Genomic DNA, 18,420 nt, shown 5'->3' with positions numbered 1-18,420 from the left:
CAATAACCCCTATCTTAAACCCTAACTCAACAGACCTTCCTCTACGAGTATCAGATTTGATTCTCCCAAATAAACAATGGAACCACAATAAAATAGCAGAATTTTTTAGTGCTGAAGTATCAGAAGCTATCATCAACACTACCATTAATGATGGAGAAGATAAAATTACCTAGATGAAGGAGAAGACTGGCAGTTACTCAGTTGCAACCGGCTACCAGACGACATTTCAGTTTAACCACCCACCAGTCGAATACCTCCCTGAACGCTTTCAACATAAACATATGTGGTCAAATATCTGAAATTTGAAGTGCCAACCAAAAATAAAGAACTTTATTTGAAAGGTGCTACATGAAGGTATACCTGTTAAACAGAAACTCCATGAACGAATTCCGAGTGTTAACCCACTTTGCTCCAGATGCAACTTGGCAGAGGAAACAGTCGTTCATTGCATCTGGATGTGTACAGATTCTGTGGAAGCTTGGGAGACTTTTGGAATTACTGTACAACCCTGCGAAAAAGAAGCATGAAAATGGTGGTTAGCAATCCAGAATGAAATTGATCAAGCAAGATAGACAGAAGGAAGGAGAGAACTAGTTGAGAATTTGTGCTGGCAACTGTGGAAAGCTAAGAACGAGTTAGAGTTTGAATAGAAGCGCAGATCTCCATTGCTATGCTTGGAAGAAGCTCAAAGAGCAGTGAGAGAGAAAAAGCGTACAAGATAACAATTATCCCTTTTTTTAATTGCAACTCTGTCCGAAAGATAGGTTTTATTTTGTTGGATCTTTTCCTTTTTTATAACATGTGTAAGTTAGCCCAATTGAACTCAAATGCAATAAATCTTTTCTGTCTTAGAAAAATAAAAAAATACATCAGGTTAAACACAAAACATTTTTTTTTTAGTTTTCTATTTTCACTTATTTTAAAAATTTTATTATACTATAATTAATTAAAATTAAGTTAATAAAAAATAATTTAAGTAACAATTAGCATGAAACCTTCCAAACACAGAATACCTCATTTTTGTGTTATGATTTCTGATGCTTCCTCTCTTAAGATAGTGTGCTTCCTTCGTCAACAAAAAAAAAAAAAAAAAGATAATATGCTTTTTCTTCGTAGAGTTTTAATAAATTTTTATTTTTATAAATTTTGATTATAGTTTAAAATATTTGAGAGAAGAGGTATAATGAGTCTTTGAGTATGTCTAGAATTTTTGAAAAAAATACTAGCAACATCGCTTAAGTTAAATAAAAAGTTATCTATTTTATCTTATCCATAATATTTTAAGATTTCTTTTTTCTATTTGCTTCTTTATTTTCTTCTTACAATTTCTCTTGCTTGTAAATATTTAAAATTTTTCTTTTCTTGTCCTAACTTTTGAATATTATATTTATTGTTTAGTGAATAAAATATCATTGTTATCTTTAAAAAAAAATATTACACAATCATCTACTACTTTTGTAGGACTAAATCATTTCAATTGTAACAAAAATCGATTAAAATTAAAATTTTGAAATCAATTGTAAAATAAAGCGACAAATTTACAAACAAAATCAATTCTCAATTTTATTGGTTCCAAACTAAGAAACAAATCAAGCCATTACAATTCCGATAAATACCAAACATATCAATTATCCATATAGTTTATAACATGTGACACTCATAAATCTTCTCAACTCCTTCACTAACAGTACTTCATAAGTTAGCTTAGTTACGTCGCACAAATACCTACATAACCAAAAGAATAGTTATAATATAGACTTAATTAATTGAAAGATTAACAACTAACGCTGGTCTAATTTTCAACAAGTGAATGAAGAGTTTCAACTTTCAATATTTTATTTAAAATAACACATAAAAAACTATTAATTAAAATGAATGAGAATTTATAGATTGAATGCGAAGATGCATAGTAATTAGTATTAGTGCGTAATATATATAATAGTAACTATTTACAAGTGGATGCAGTTTTATGGACTTACATGTTTTTCTCCCCTCCTATGCTTTAAAGGCTATCTAGCTAGCATTACTCTAGTTTATTAATTTTTCCAAATCTAACATACCAAACTTTAATTTATATAGAAAATAAACAAGATCAGAGATTGTGCTAATAATGCTACCCGGTTGTTTCAGCAAAGATTATCTCCATTAGAGGAACAAATTAAATGCTTGTAATTTCCATACCAAAACTAACAAAAAGCTATGCAAAAATTAATCTTCTGATTTATTCATAATGTAACTTCTTATCATAAAATTGTACAAAGGACAAAAGTTTTTAAAAAGATTAAAAAAAAAACCTGTAAGTTCAAATTAAAACATTGAACTTCTGTATGTTGTATAAGTAATTACAGTATAGGAGCTTTTTTTTTTTTTTAATCTTATAACAAAAAAATGATTACTCAATAGTAATCAGCAAGTATATATATATATGTATTTATATGATTTATCCCCACCAAAAAAGAAAAAAAAAGTATGTATTACTGATCGGTGCCAACATCAGTAGTTGTTGAACCAATTCCAACCTGCAACCATGGTGAAGAAGTGCCACCAATGTTCATATCCTTTAGCTCACTAAGTTTTGCTAGCTTGATCTTACTATCAGCTTCATTATCCACACTTTGCATCAAATCATTGTTATTGTTGTTGTTGTTGTTGGGGTTACTATTATTCTTGTCCCCATCAACACCAACATTTTCATTATGATCAATTTGGTTATGGTTGGTGGGGTGCTGGTGACTAATTTGACTCTGGCTATTGTTGTTATTATTGTTGCTATCATCTTTCATGTTTGTATTGTTTTCCTTTGTGGCGGTTCCTCCTCCTGCTCCTCCTACCCATGGCTGCAAGAAGATTTCTGTGGAAACATTAACATTGTTATTCCTTCTAGAAAGATCATTGGTTGGTGCAGGAAGGTTGAGGTCAAGTTTGAGATCAAGAGGCTCAGAAGATCCATCAAACTTTGGTATTTGATCCAAATGTTCCTGAAATTGTTGAAACCTAGCCAATGTGGAAGTGTCCGGTGCATTTGATGTGATCCAATGGCACCTTTTGTGGCCTCCCAATGCTTGTCCTGAGGAGAAGCTTCTATGGCAAATGGAGCATTCATGAACCTTTGATTTCCTCTTTGATGATGAGGCCAATGTGGCTGAGTTATGGTGAGGGTTTTGATCAAATTGGAATGTTGAGTTTGATTTTGTAGGGAAGAATTCTTCGTGTGTCATGACGTCATCGTCGGCGAGGCTGTCGTCCAGATTGTCCAGCCTCGCCGCAAAGCAGCCCTTAACCTTCTTGTGGCTAGCTCTGTGGCCACCCAACGCCTGGTGCGAGTTGAAAACCTTCTTGCACGCTTTGCATTCAAACAAACCCTTAGCAACACCTTTGGCCTTGTTGTTATTGTTATTGTTGTTATCGTTGTTTGGAACTTTATAAGAAGAGAATGGTGCAACAAAGTTCATAGGGTTTCTTCTTTGCTCCTCCTCTCTGCTCGCCGAGGCGCAAGACTCTTCTGGCTCGGCCGCGGCTGACGTCAGAGGGTCCACAATCGCATTGGACAACATCATTAAGCAATTCGCTAGGTCTTCCTCTTCGCTTGAGGGGCAATTGTAATTGAAGCTACCCACTTTTGCTCTTAACGACCTCTTTCTTTTGGACCACCCGCATCCTCTCCTGGTAGGTTCGATGCCATCATCAGCAGCATCGGACCCTGGAGAGGATACGAGGGACTCTGCGTCCTCGGAGGTGCATTTACCGTGCTCAAGAAAGGATTTCCAAGACAAAAACTCCTTGCCACAATTTTCACACACCCTACAACTCTTTAACCTATTAGGGTTTGTTCTAAGAGCATACATGCGCTTGTTGCTTGGTGGAACATTTCCACCAAGCCTATCTTCCCAATCACTTGCTGGGTCATCATCATCCATGTGACCTGATTCATCTCCTATTCCATGAGCCCTCATGTGTCCTCCCAGAGCTCTTCCACAACCAAATCCTTTTTTGCAAATTTTACAGAAGTGTTTGAAGTTTGATTGTTGATCCACAATCAAAGCCATAAAAAAAATAAAAAAAAAAAAAGAAAAAAAAAGAAAGAAGAGAGAGAAGAGGAGAAGAAGAGAAAGAGACAGATAGGATTGAAGGGGGGAAAGTGGGTTAAGAATGAATGAAAGGAATAGGGGTGGAGTTAATTTGTTCTTGTAGTGATAGTTGTTGTGGGGTTGTACGGTGAAAATTAAGGGTAAGTAGTCCTAGTTTATAGTTGGAGTCATGGGTTGGATTGTTTTGTGGATGAGAGAGAAATGTTTTAAGAGTAATTTGACAGCATGAGAGTGTGGTCACTAAGGTGACAAATGGAAGGAGGGTGAGACGCTTGTGGTTGTGGACCTTTTCTACGACTTTGTTATGGTAAGTGTCACCCCTTGTCAAACTTGTGTTTTAATTTCTCTTGTTTTTTGTGTGTGTGTTTTGAGAGGGTAGACCAAAAAATAGAAAAACGTGACTTTATTTGTTTCTCATCGTGCTCTTTTAATTATTGCTTCATAATCACCTCCAAATTAATAGAATTTATCCGTATCAATTCTCTCTCAGATATTTTTGTTAATAAATTTGGATCAAGCTAAACCGTGTCGATATAACTTTGATTATTGTTATGCCATGAAATACTTCTTTATTAAGGTCATTTAAAAAAAATGCTAAAAAGCTATTAAAATTTATTGTTTTGTCATTATTTTTATCGATTAATTTAATTTCTTTAATCTAGTAATTTAATAATATACTTTTAACTCATATTTTTAAATATTAATAAATAACTAATAATAAAAAATAATAAATTACAATAATCTTCTAACATTTCTCTTTTTTAAAGGGAGTAGTGTTTTAAATTAAGATGGTTATTTAAATAAATATATCTTTGTTGATATAATAAAAAAAGATTAATACATATTATATGAATTTAGTTAAATATACCAAATTATCTATATTTTTTACTATCACTTTATATAATATGAGTAACTACTTTAAATTAAGTATTATAGATTAGGGCTTATATATTAAAATTTCCTATTAATTTAAAATTGTTTGATTGAAGTGACAAATTTTTTATATAGTCATTTAATTGTTCTTTTAGATAACTATTTACGTCATCAATATAAAATATAGTTATTTTTATTAATTAGATATACTTGTGAACTGTTTACCAAAATTAAATTTTATAATTAAATTTTAAATGTACCATATTTTTATCAATATGAGAATTATAAATGTACAAAAGATTGATTTGTGTAGTGTGTCTAGCCATGTAAGAAGTGAGCACAAGGCAAAGTGGTTCTAACTTCTAACTACCATATCTATCCTAACAAGGAGAAAAATATGCATGCTTCATTTTTTTGTCAGTTGGTTCATATATATAGTTTGTCTTTTTTATAATATTTATTGAAATTACAATTTCTAACATCCAAAGGTTGTGTTTGGTCCATACTTTTGACTGAATTTCCTTTCTTTTGTTAAAAAAAATAAACGTGTTTAGTTCCTTGATTTACTCCATAAATTTTTCATTTTTGTCAATTTAAAAAATGATCAATATAAAATTAGCACTTGAAATTTACCATGTGTGGATCTTGAATGAGTCCACTTTTGTTGGTATGCTTGTAAAGATAAGAAACAAGTGATTTTTGTTTGTTCTTACACGAGCTCACGATGAGTCAAAGACAAAGCTATATTTACCTTTACATGATAATGGAGAAAAAACATCCGAAACGTCAGGATCTACCATGAGTCTTAGAGAATGTTGCTCTTATTTTGAGTCCATTTGTTTTCTAAATCAACTCCAATGTGTTACTTGTGTCGTGTTCATGTGTCTTTGACACATTCTACTGACTAAAATTTCAGCAAGAGTGATAGACCACTTAAAATTCATGCTTGAAAAAATGAATGATTTTTTGACTATGATAGTCTTGCACTAGCGTTAGTCGATTAATAGTTGAATGAAAAAAAATATAGATTTATTTATTTTTAGTTAGTAATATTATTTTATAGTTTGACATCAACAATTTTTATTATTTATTATTTTTATAATGAATTCAACTAAGGAGAATCTTTTGAAATTATTTTTTTATCCTAAACTAGTAAATTTTAAATTCCAAATAAATCTTAAATTCTCCAATAAATGAGAGTAAAAAAATAATTTTATAATAAAAAATAACTAATATTAACTAATTAAAAATGTATTCGTTATGCTTATTCTTTTATAATACTAGTGAATAAATCTATGCTACACATGGGAATAAAAAGGAACAAAAAAAATACATGATTAAATACATAACATAATCATGTGATGAAAGGTGAGTATTTAAATGTACATGAATATCAAGAAAAAATATATGATACAATACATAGTATGATCATGTGATGGGAAGGTAGAGATCTTAAATAAAAATGACGTTAACTTGCATTCATATTGCAAATAAATTAATTATATAACAGTCTAAAAATAAGAGAAACCAACAAATATGTACATATTGATCCTTAGTAGTATAGTATAAATATGTTCATTACAAAATTACATTGGATTGTTGCTACCTCGTAACCAATGCAATTAACAAAAATCATAACACCTAAAACATACTGTACAAAAGATAATTCATATGATCTACAACCTTTCATTCTTCTCCATAACACTTCTATATGATAATGTCAGTTTGCATACTTCACTAGAATTTTCCATTGACAAATTATACAAATTATACTATGTGAAAAATATATATGGCAAGTAAAATTTAATATAATTGATAAGCTGGTCTTGATTATGCAGTCATAATTATATCTTATATTTATCTTTACGGAACTAATTGATTGGCAGTTAATCACTTAACTTTATCACAATAATCTTGCAAGAGGGAAAATTATTAACATGTAATACAGCCTGAAGATGCAAAAACGAACTCATCTTTAACAACCAGAATCTGTAAGTGAATAAGTTCTTCAATTAGCTATGGCTCTTGCAAAGAATGATGAGCAATGCTAAAAGGTGATAGAAACAAGTACTAAGAAGTTCAGAACTACCTGAGGTTAGCCGGATCAAACTCAACTTCCATGGCTCAGTTCTTCAATCTGGGAGTAAGGGAGTGTGTGGCAGTTTACTTAGAGATTCTCTGGATAGAGTGGTTGCGGGATGCTGAGTGTTGTTCCATTACCATAGTTGAGCTTTGGGAGTTTTAGATTGGCTTGAAAATAGCAAAGGAGATGAAAATCCCCAAACTAATTGTTGAAAGCGATTCCAAATGCGCCACCCAATTAGTCTAGAAACAGGAAGCAGACCTCTATGTTGGCTCCTCTCTCATATACTCCATTAAAAAGCTGTTGGCAGAGATGGAGGAAGTTATTGTGGAGCAAATCTTCAGAGAAGCAAACGCCAGCGCTGATGCTTTAACAAGATAAGGACAGATTCAAGATATGGGGATGAGCTTCTTTAACAACCCTTTCTTTCCTTTTCCCTTTTCCGTTAGGTAGTATTTTTGGAGTTAGATCTTTTAGGATGATTATTTGTTAGTTTTTTCTACTATTTGGACTTCTTATCCATCTTTTCATCAAAAAACAAAAAGAAATTTTGAACTTAAAAAAGAGATTTAACCCTGCACCTAGCTACACCTTGAATAAACTCCTGATAAGAATGGTTAAATAAGGCAAGAATTGAAATTGAATAAAAAGGATAAATTGTAATTGAAATAGAAATAAAAAAGATAGGGTGAAATTGAATACAAAAGAATCACTTACTTTCTATCCAATTTTTTTATGCAACAAAAAAGGATTCCTCAATCTAACTTGTCCACATCATAATTTGAGAATTGAATTGAAGAGATTTCTCAACCTGTTACTCAATTTTTCGTACAACAAGAGATAGACTCACTCAACCTTACTTATATATAGTGCCATCCGAATGTTTTTTTATGATAAAAACCCATTTGCTGCAGATAATTTTAGCATTATATGATGATGAGACTACAATCTTGGTCTTAGCATTAATAAGGATTTGATATTCTTCCATCATGACTTTATGCTAATCAGGTATAGTGACTGCTATTTTAGCATATGTTGGGGATTGGTGTGTATAATCAGGGGCTGTAATGATAGAATTAAAGACATTTGGATTATTGTTGTTAGCCTTGGACCTTGTAATCATAGAATGACTATTGTAGTAGGACCAGAGTGTGGAAATAAAGGTAAGTCTGATTTAGTGGCGGCAGTATCTAAGGGAGGTAGGTGGACGTCAATGCCTGAGATTGGAATGGAGGGATAGGGCTGTCAAAATGGGCCAATTTCGTCGGACCAGCCGGTTTACCCAATTAAATGGGTAAGTTTTGCTTCTAAAATTAAGTTTTTTAAAATTTCGGGTTAAACGGACTAAATTCTATTAATCCGAAAAAGATGACAGGTTAAACGGGTTAGTTCGCGGGCTAAATGGGTGGCCCGTTTATTTTTTTTTGCATTTTTTCAAAAAATAAGTAACACTTTTAGTCGATATTTCTTTCTATTCTATCCAATCCGAAAATCTGACCCATCAATTAAAAAAATATTAATTTTTTAAAGTTTTGACCTAAAAGTGATATTTTTTATCAAAATATTTTTCAAAAAATAAAATAAAAGAATAAACGGGACTAGTCCGTTTAACCCATTGGACTGACCATAAATAGTCCGGACTGAAAAATCATGACCCGCAAATAAAGCGGGTTTAAATGGTTCAGTTCATTTAACCCACAAACTTAACGGGCCGGGCCTAAATGAACCGGACTAACCCATTTCACAGCCCTATAGAGGATAAAACTGAACTAGGTAAGTGATTGTTGGACTAAAGGATCTATCAGCCAGAATTCTGCCAATTAGACTTTTAGCACAATTCTGGAGATTTTCTTCAACCTCTTTCACATAGAAAAAGATAACTCCGTCATCTTCTTCTCCCTCATACTCCTCCCTCCCGACATTCCTCCCACCTCCTTGATCTGCCATGACTCCCCGTAAAGAGCACCTGGAATTTGGTGTGTTTTGAGTTTTGACGGCCAATGTGAGATCAGCCGTATTTGGGAATCTACTAAGAAAAAAAACCAAGTAGAGTATACTTAACCCTAATGGGCGTGGCTAATAATTTATGAAATAGTTAGAATACATAAAAGTAAAAACACTATTCATACTTGAGAAACCTTACTCTGACTGTGGATTGCCCAATTTTATACCGACTCAATCTAAGATTCTAAGTTTATCTTTTACTTCTTTCATTTTTTTTCCCGACAAGAAAAAGCTTCGTAAATGTTATATATAACTGATTTGGACTAACTAAAAGTATTATCGAGGAGTTCTAGGACCCAGCACTTTTGTTAAATTCTGACCAACACTTAACCATCAAAAAGAAAATGAATGATTTTATACCATTAGATGCAATCTCACACCGTTAAAAACATCATTGATGGTTAATTGATAGTTAAAAACCACAAAATCTGCTGATCCCCTAAACTTTCTCAGTATTATCATGTTTCTTAAAGTGGCAAAATTAAAATAAGCATGTCTTCTTAAAATTTTATATGCTCTAAATCCTAAATATTGTTTAAAATATATACACATATACACCATTTTTTAAAATTTCTAAATTTTGCTGGTATCCGACACCAACAGAGTACCACAATCATTTTCTTGTAGTGTCAAATTGCTAATGAAACAAAAAATGTATCTACGGATACTTAGTTACAAATTACGCTTGCTGGTTCAACTTCATATGATTAAAATAATTAATGTATGATAGCATAGCGTCCGTTCAAAATGCAATATCAATATAACCAATTCCAACTACAGAATTGAACATACAACATAAGCGAATATAAAGCACTACTGTCTATCCATGGTCCAATATATTGGGGGAAATGGTTCAAAATATCAGGACATACTATCAAATAAACAAAATTGGAAAACATAACACAATAAATAATCCTAACCATCCTTTTAAGCACCCTTATCGGCCTTTGCGGCAGTTGCAGCTGCTTGTCCCCTAAGACGTCCTGTCCTCCGGGCAGCAATGAGACCAACCTTCTGCCCAGGGGGAGCATCACGCCTGACGGTACTCGCATGTCCAATATGCTGGTGATTACCACCTCCGTGAGGATGCTCAACTGGGTTCATAGCCACACCACGAACCTTAGGCCAACAATTCCTCTTTACTCTGAACTTGTGGTATGCGTTACCAGCTTTGAGTAGAGGCTTCTCAGTTCTCCCACCACCGGCAACTTGACCAATCATAGCTCTGCAGTCACTTGGAACAATTTTCTTTGAACCAGAGGGAAGCTTGATCCTGTTAGAAAATCACACAGGATAACTGAATCGAATTAGACAGAACCAAGAACAGGTCCACCACAACAAACACATCCTTAGTTTCAGTCCCAATTCTCCAGCACCTCATATCAAAAGTTTCTAAATCCTATATAAATAAGATATTTCCAACTCACTGCATCAAAAGAAGGACATTGAATAATTCACCATGACTTGAAAATAAAATGATCAAACAGAGACAATTCAGTGAAATCCTAAATGTGGAATCACACCAATCAATAACCATTGCACACAAGACCATGAACTCAAGATATCTCCTACCATTAGAATCAACAAGACAAAATGCATATTAAGACCCCAAAGCTATGTCCAAACTAACTTGCCTAGGAATATATTCTAAGGATGGTATTAACTTTTTTTATTTATAGAATTTGATTTTCATAACTGACTGTAGAGCAAAGCAATTTTACATGTGCAGGCACAATCACTTAATGTCACGTTGACAAAAATAACTACTTTTCCATCCATCACCTAAGTGAATGCCCATATGAAAGAACGAATAATCAAATTGTATCCATTTCATACAATTTTCCCCATCAAAGAGCAACGCAACGACAACGGCATAACCAGAGCAACATAAAAAAGCTTAGCTACACAAAACAGTTAGGTACCTAGAGGTATCGTTATCAGGATTATGACTAATAACAATAGCATAATCCCCAGAAGCCCTAGCGAAAACGCCACGGTCACCAACATGATGCTCAACATTGCATATAACAGCACCTTCGGGAATAGCTTTCAAAGGCAACACATTACCGACAACAAGCGTCGCTTTCTTCCCACAATACACAAACTGTCCAGTGTACATTCCTTCCGCCGCAACAAAAAGCTCATTCTGCTTCTTGTACCTGCACCGCGTTTCGTAACAAAATTATTCCAATCAGACAATCGCATCGAAAATTTCAAACTCGTGCAACAAAATTAACATCGAGAGAAACCTGAAAGGGTGGCGGAAAGTGACTTTGGCGAGTGGCGCACCGCGACCGGGGTCGTGGATGACGTCAGTGACGACGCCTTTGAGGTAACCGTTTCGTTCGCCGAAGTCGAGACTGCGGAACCTGGCGGCACCCTTGCGGTGGTGTGTGTGGGACTTGAAGACAGAGCCTGCACCCTTACGCTGAGCACGGATCACACGTCCCATTGTGAGGTGAACCACAAGAAATGTTAGAACAATGGGAATTAGGGTTTATGCGTTTTGTGTACTTCTTATTTGTGAGGCTCAATGGGCCGCAACGATTATTGGGCCATTGTGAAAAGCGTCTCATTTGGGCTTCAGATTTACAGCACAAGCCTGGTATATTCATTTGAGTAAATATTTTTTTTCTTAATCAATTTCTAACCATTTAAATAATTGGTCCAAACTCCAAACGTTCCAATTAATTGTAGATAGCCGCCTGCCCTGCATAGTCTAATAACAGGAGCCGTTTAGTTCAATAATAAAGATTACTTAGACTAATTAACTGGATAATTAGTGATTAATTAAAAATTTTAAATTATAAAAATATACTTTGTCTTTTAAATAAATTATCAGAAACAAAAAAAAAATATTTGTTCTACTAGTTTTGGATAAAAGTTTTGAAGATTGCTATGCAAAAAAGAAACTAAATGAAAATGGATGCAAATAAATATTAGGTTAACTATTAATCTATGTGGCAGCAAGGCGTGGTTGAATATTCCAATCCTAGATTTTATGTTTGTTATATGATATGATGTAATTTCAAGTCTATTAAATAATTGAAGAAACGTCCATAGGAAGAAAAAAGATGGAAGATCATACTAAGTCGAGAGTAAACAAATTGAAGTCAAACACCCCCAACCCCCCCCCCCCCTCTCTCTCCCCGGGGGCCCTCTTCTAAAAAAAGGATTGGGTTATTCCTAATTATTTTTCATCAAACCCCTCAATATTAATTACGACCAACTCAAACACTTAACGAGTGATGTGGTTTAGAAATCATGCAGTGTGGGTGAGTGGTGTGAAAAAAAGTGCGTCACATAAACTATTGCCATTAACTTTGGACGTATAGTTGACTAAAAAATAGGCTAATTTGTTTTCGTTGGGACATATTGGCTATTTTTTTTTCGTTGGGACCTAGTAGTCTAACTTTTAAATGGACAAGAGTAAGATTTCATATTTATTCTTTAATTTTTTAAATTAATTATTTTCCTCATATGATAATATGTAATTAGATATTATTTATAAATTTAAATATGTATACAAATTAAACTCCATCAATTTCCATGATCAGTTGATCACATACATATTTTTTTTGGATTATGCTATGTATACACTAAAATCAGTTATCAAAATCAGTCACTAATATAAAATACATGTTGAATATAAAAATATATTGAAAATATATTAAATTACGTATGTATTTATACATAAATATATTGGTAGCTGATTTTAGTGATTAATTTTAACGTATTTTAACGTATGAGTAACATTTTTGATTTTTTCTCATATCTTTTTTTATTTTGATTTCACATAAGAGTGATAGATCTAATTATTAAAGTTTATGGCTGATCGAATAACTTGGCCAGGTTGCCAACCATCAGGGATAACATTGTTAGCTTCAATGGTCTTGCTGGAGCCAGTGGCAGAAGTCTCAGTGAGCTCAAGAGAAAATGGAGGCTGCATTAAAGAACCAAGGTTGAGAACCCATCTTGCACCCCATAAACGTTTCATTGGAATCCATGAATCTTTATTTGCTTGCTTCAATTTTACATCCACAAGATTTCCATCCCCGTTTTCATATTCAATTTCGGTTGCAAAGTAGTATTGGTTTGCCCCATTATCTATGGTGAATACTATTGGCTGTCCAAATGAGCATGAAACCCTGAAAAAGACATTAAATAAATTTAGAGTTAAATGCTTATTACTCTGATATAAAGATAGGATACCGCAAACATAAAAATAAATCTATACTAAATATATAATTATTTACGTGTTTTTTATGTCTTTTATCTAACCGTTTAAATTTTTAGAATAAATACTATTTCGTTATAATATATGTTTGTTTGGGTGTTAATAAATTAATCAAAAAAATCTTTTTTTAATGAATGTTTTTATTTTTTAGTATATTTAAAAAATTTTTAATAGTAAATATAATTATGTTAAAAAAATAAAAAATATCTTTTTTAAAAAATTATAATTTATTTTTTTTTTAATTTAAAAAAATATTTTTTACATAATAAATAAATATTTTATAAATAAATATTTTATATTATTATACTCAAATATATTTGATAAATAAAAATTCTTTTTTACCAGATATTTAAATATAAAATTATTTTCATGTTTTCAAAAACTCATCAAGTACGGTATACCTTTGATATTGAAGGTTTATGCGTCCAGCATTGCGAAGATTATCTTGCTGCCCTGGTTTTGCCAATGAACCAAAAGCAAAGCCACTGAGATCGAAATGAATGGCTGGACATCCAGGGCATTGATCTGATATCATCACTGTCACTGTTTCACCAGAGCATGCTTCATTTTCTGTGCATTTCACCTATCATTTTATGATGACCAATAATAATAATCATATTACTATGTTAGATTTTCCATAAGTAAATTGAATAATGATTAGAATGATTATTATGCTTATTGAGATATCTTAAGATAAGTAAGCAGTTGATCTACCAGCAATTTAATAGATGATTTAATAAAAAAAATTGAAAAAAAGATAAATGAGTCTTTAATCTTTTGATCCGCAGACATTTAACTCCTCGAAAATTTGAAAATATGTTTAAATCCTTGACTTATCGATCCCTCATGTTTATTTGGATCTGTCAAACTCAACAGAAAAATTAAACGTGACTCCCGCTGTACTGACCTGGTTGATACGGATACACACGTGAAAGAGTTTTTAAAATTAAACTCAGGGATCGATATGTCCAAATTTTGAAGAGGTCATAGACTTAAATGTATTTTTAAATTTTCAGGGATTTAAATATCCGCAAACCAAAAAGTGAGGGATCGATTTATCCTTTTCTCAAACAATTTTTTAAAGAAATAAAAAATTGTTTTACATATTTAGATTGAACATATAATAATTATAGCTTATATATTTTAAAAAGTTATCTAAATTAAAGTTCAAACATGCTAAATAGTGTAAAAGTATTTTTTTAATTTAAAAAATTTAACGGAAATATATATGTGGCTATCAAGCAAGCACTTATCTTTCTTTTTTCTTTAATTTCCAAAAACTGTGTAACTTTTTACTGGACAACTTTTTTTTCGTAGATAAAAGACAACAAATTCAATTTAATAATAAAAAAATATAGACTTGAGTATTAAAATGAGATATGACACATAGTCACCAAAAATTAAAATTTCTAAAAAAGTCACAAAAAATATTATGATATAGAACATTAAAACCTAGGACTAATACAATAAATATCAAACCAAATTATGAGATTTTGAATGTACAAGATATATATATATATATATATTGACAAGATTATATACATAAATTAAAGTAAATCAATGGCTGCATGCACCTCATAACAAGCGCCACATCCTTCGCCATTGTTGAAAATATTAGGGCCACCAGCTGATACCAATTTAGAGAGTGGAGGATTCCCCACACTACTACCATATCCACAAGCACCACCTATATATCACACACACACATACACAAGATTATTAATATATAGCAAATTAATCTCTAAATTAATAGCTAGATATATAATATGACATAAACAAATTAAATTTGATTCATCCTTTGAAATAATATCTATCTATGTTTTTATAGTTGAGTTAAACACACTCAATTTTAGTGTAGTATTAGAATTAAAATTTAACTAGTATATAGGTTTAATTTCTTTGTTAATGTCTATAATTTTATTAAATTTATAATTAAATTTATATATATTTAATTATATTTTTAATTATTTTTAATTTTATAATTAAATTTTTTTATGTTAAAAATATTAAAATTAATAAAATATTTTTTTTAAAAAAATATGTAGTTAAAGATTTAATTAAGTTCTTAATTATATATATCTTCAATTTGTGAAAAAATATTCTGTTAATTTTAACATTTTTTACACTAATAAAGACTTAATTATAAAATTAATAGTAGTATGTAGAAATCCAACTGAATAAAAAAATATAAAAAATAATTTTAAATTTGGTAAAATTTTAGAACAACAAAATAATTAAATAAAAAATATATTACAAATCTTATATTTTTTAAAATATAATATTTAAATAGTTTATAAATATAAAATATTTCTCATATTTTAAACCAACTTTTGAAATTAAATTAAAAGTACCCAATTTTCCAAAAAAAAAAAAAATGGGCACTTACCATCTGTTCCAGCGCCATCTGGCGGTCCATACCATGTAGCTGATGCTGGTTGCCATTGTTCTGCATTTGCATCAACTTTGGAAGAATTATAGAACGATAGTTTGGGGTTGAAGCCATAACAAGTGCATATTAAGAGCATACAGTAAAGAACTACAACATTAAACGTGTGAACCTTCATGATGATGATATATGGGATTATATTCGGATTTTCAATTATTTTTGTGTCTTTCCATCCAGCATTTGCTTGCTAACAGTGGCATTTATAACAATATAATTTTTTCATTTATGGTAATATTCTTTTCTTATACCCAGATCAGAGTTTGATTTTTTTCTTTTTGTAATTTTTATCTAAATGAATTAATTAATTCTAATAATATGAAGTATATAGTCCGTGATCACTGATCAGTAATTTATGAATTAATTAAATCTAATATAAAGTAGATAGTCCGTGACTAATGATTTATAATTTATTTATCTAAAAGTAACATTCTAGGAGAAAAAATTATATATTAAGACCCAACTTTTTTGGTCAACCAGTATTGATACTATTCAAACAATTTTGTCTTTTTCTCTTATATATCCATCCCTCTTTCTCCATTCATAATTTCATATACTATACCTTGTTTTATATATAATATAGCATGTTTGAATTCATTGTGATTGGAAAAAAAAAATAATTCCCTAAGTAATTCGATACTGGAATCCATGATAATTTTTTTTTTCTTTTTCTTTTTCCTCTCATTTAATTTTAGCGCTACCATAATTCTTTCATTTTGACCATTTTGAGAAACTTGAATTCTATTCGGAGATAATATCCATTTTGAGTAATTGAAAGCTAAGGACAAGTTGATTGGTTTCGCAAATTAATGGAAGATTATAATTCTTTTAATCTTTTTCAATCCATTAAATGACAACATTATTCTATATTAGGATTCATTAGGATGAATAAGTAGGAAAGGATTTTGTTTTGAGAATATAAACTTATAAAGAATAAAGATATTGTTCTAATATTATTTTATTTTTGTTTGGTTGAAACTTTGCTATATATTTTGCCTTTCGGAGAGACCTTTATCCATTATTTTGGCATTTTTCCATTAGACACAAGAAAATCAAAATCTGGGTATTGTTTCTTCATGGAAACATCAATCGTATCATGAAAAAATAAGAAGAAAAACACAGTGGCAATTTTATCATGTGAGTCAGAATATAGAGCTCTATCTATAACAACTCGTGAAGCACAATGAATTACATACATTTTGAAGGATTTGCATATCAAATTAGAGAAACCAATTGTTATTTACTGCGACAACCAATCAGCTTTGCATATTGAAACAAATTATGTGTTGTACGAAAGGATGAAACACATAGAAATAAATTGTCATGTTATTAGAGATAAATGGCAAGAATAATTGATAAAACTATTACCAGTTTCTGTAACAAATCAAACAGCTAAAATATTGACTAAAGCACTAGCTCCTAACATATTTCAAAAATGTCATAACAACCTCAGAATGTTAAGTGCAAATGATGATTCTGGCTCGAGAGAGTCTGTTACTTGAGTTGTTATATCAGTTAATTATATATGTAGAGTAATTAGTTTAATGGTTGATTTTACATAATTAATGTGTAGAAGATTTCATTAGTTAGTTAATTAGTTAGCTTGTTGATTATGTAGTTAGTTTGGCAGCTAAGGTGCACCTTCTATGTATAAGATGAAGAACACCTTAATATAACTAACTTTTGTGCAATTTTGTAATGTGAAGCCCAAAATTGAGAAAAATGTGAATTGCACACTCTCTCCTGTTTGCTAAAAGCTTTGTGAAGTTCATCTTTTTTCCCTATTGCTAATGAAACAACAACTATATTGAGATGCATAAAATATATTATTTCAAGAATTTTCAATGTTAAGCTACCATCACTGATGACACATCACTAATGAGAAATATCTCTAATCAAATCTTTTGTTGTATGAAAAACTTATAACCAAACCTATTAGTACATACCGTAACAGTCAATCGATCATCTATATTGCATTTATTCTAGCTTAATGTTTCACAAGAAAATTAACCACATCCAAATTAATTGCTATAATATTCGAGAAAAATTCATGAAAAGTCTAATTCATTTAAAGCCTTTCTCAACTAAGATGTCTGATATAGAGGTGATAAATAAGACGAAATCTATTAAATTGGCTTATTTAACCCGCAAAAAAAAATAATTTAAAAATTAAAACTACTAAAAAAAGAAAATCCGCCAAACACATCACGCTTGCCCGCATCTTTGGCGGGTGGGCCAAGTAGCACTGGCTTATATCTTTTTTCTAAAAAACATTAAAAAGCCCAAATATAACCAAATACAAAAAATAAAATAAACTGATCTTAAAAAAAAATCATCCTCTTCATCGGTTATTTCTTTTAACTGATGCCACCCACACATTCTCTACTCTCAAATCTCAATTTCTCACTCTATAGGACATGGTTTGAATATTGCTTGTTGCTCGTAATAAGCTGAATTATGTGTTTGTAATCACTATGACTCATACACACTATATTCATTTTATTGATTCTCTCTATTTTTCTCTCTTTGTTCCTCTTAATTTGATATCATTCTCACTACCACTCCATTCCTTCATCAACAATTGTTAGAGTTAGATTCCAAATTAACTCCTGAGATTTACGAAGTGTATCGATTTGGCCCCTAACTTACCAATTGTACTATTTATGTCTCGGACTTTGTTAAAAATACACCA

The 18,420-nt window shown here is 31.2% G+C and overlaps 3 protein-coding genes and 1 long non-coding RNA gene across 4 annotated transcripts; all 4 read right to left on the bottom strand.

Annotated features, from left to right (window-relative positions):
* Positions 1-2,474: 2,474 nt before the first annotated feature.
* LOC107627773 (uncharacterized) lies at positions 2,475-4,046 on the bottom strand. The gene has a single exon (XM_021116270.2). It carries the CDS (start codon positions 4,044-4,046, stop codon positions 2,475-2,477), a length of 1,572 nt encoding a protein of 523 aa, XP_020971929.1.
* A 2,367-nt stretch (positions 4,047-6,413) lies between these two features.
* On the bottom strand, positions 6,414-7,648 carry LOC107628514 (uncharacterized). The gene is made up of 2 exons (XR_001617822.3): positions 7,051-7,648; positions 6,414-6,950 (listed from the first exon to the last, which is right to left on the bottom strand). It is a non-coding gene; the product is annotated as an uncharacterized LOC107628514 (long non-coding RNA).
* A 2,085-nt stretch (positions 7,649-9,733) lies between these two features.
* Positions 9,734-11,556, bottom strand: LOC107625889 (large ribosomal subunit protein uL2x-like). Its single transcript, XM_016328619.3, has 3 exons — positions 11,298-11,556; positions 10,971-11,207; positions 9,734-10,321 (listed from the first exon to the last, which is right to left on the bottom strand). Exons 1-3 carry the CDS (start codon positions 11,498-11,500, stop codon positions 9,976-9,978), a joined length of 786 nt encoding a protein of 261 aa, XP_016184105.1. The 5' UTR covers positions 11,501-11,556; the 3' UTR covers positions 9,734-9,975.
* Positions 11,557-12,859: 1,303 nt separating this feature from the next.
* On the bottom strand, positions 12,860-15,849 carry LOC107628512 (putative expansin-B2). Its single transcript, XM_016331157.3, has 4 exons — positions 15,672-15,849; positions 14,860-14,972; positions 13,687-13,868; positions 12,860-13,196 (listed from the first exon to the last, which is right to left on the bottom strand). Exons 1-4 carry the CDS (start codon positions 15,847-15,849, stop codon positions 12,860-12,862), a joined length of 810 nt encoding a protein of 269 aa, XP_016186643.1.
* Positions 15,850-18,420: the final 2,571 nt, after the last annotated feature.

Source organism: Arachis ipaensis, chromosome B2, assembly GCF_059453495.1.
Source record: "Arachis ipaensis isolate K30076 ecotype BB chromosome B2, ASM5945349v1, whole genome shotgun sequence".
Classification (NCBI taxonomy): domain Eukaryota; kingdom Viridiplantae; phylum Streptophyta; class Magnoliopsida; order Fabales; family Fabaceae; genus Arachis; species Arachis ipaensis.
The sequence above is the reverse complement of the archived record's forward strand: the minus strand, read 5'-3'. Positions and strand labels throughout refer to the sequence as shown.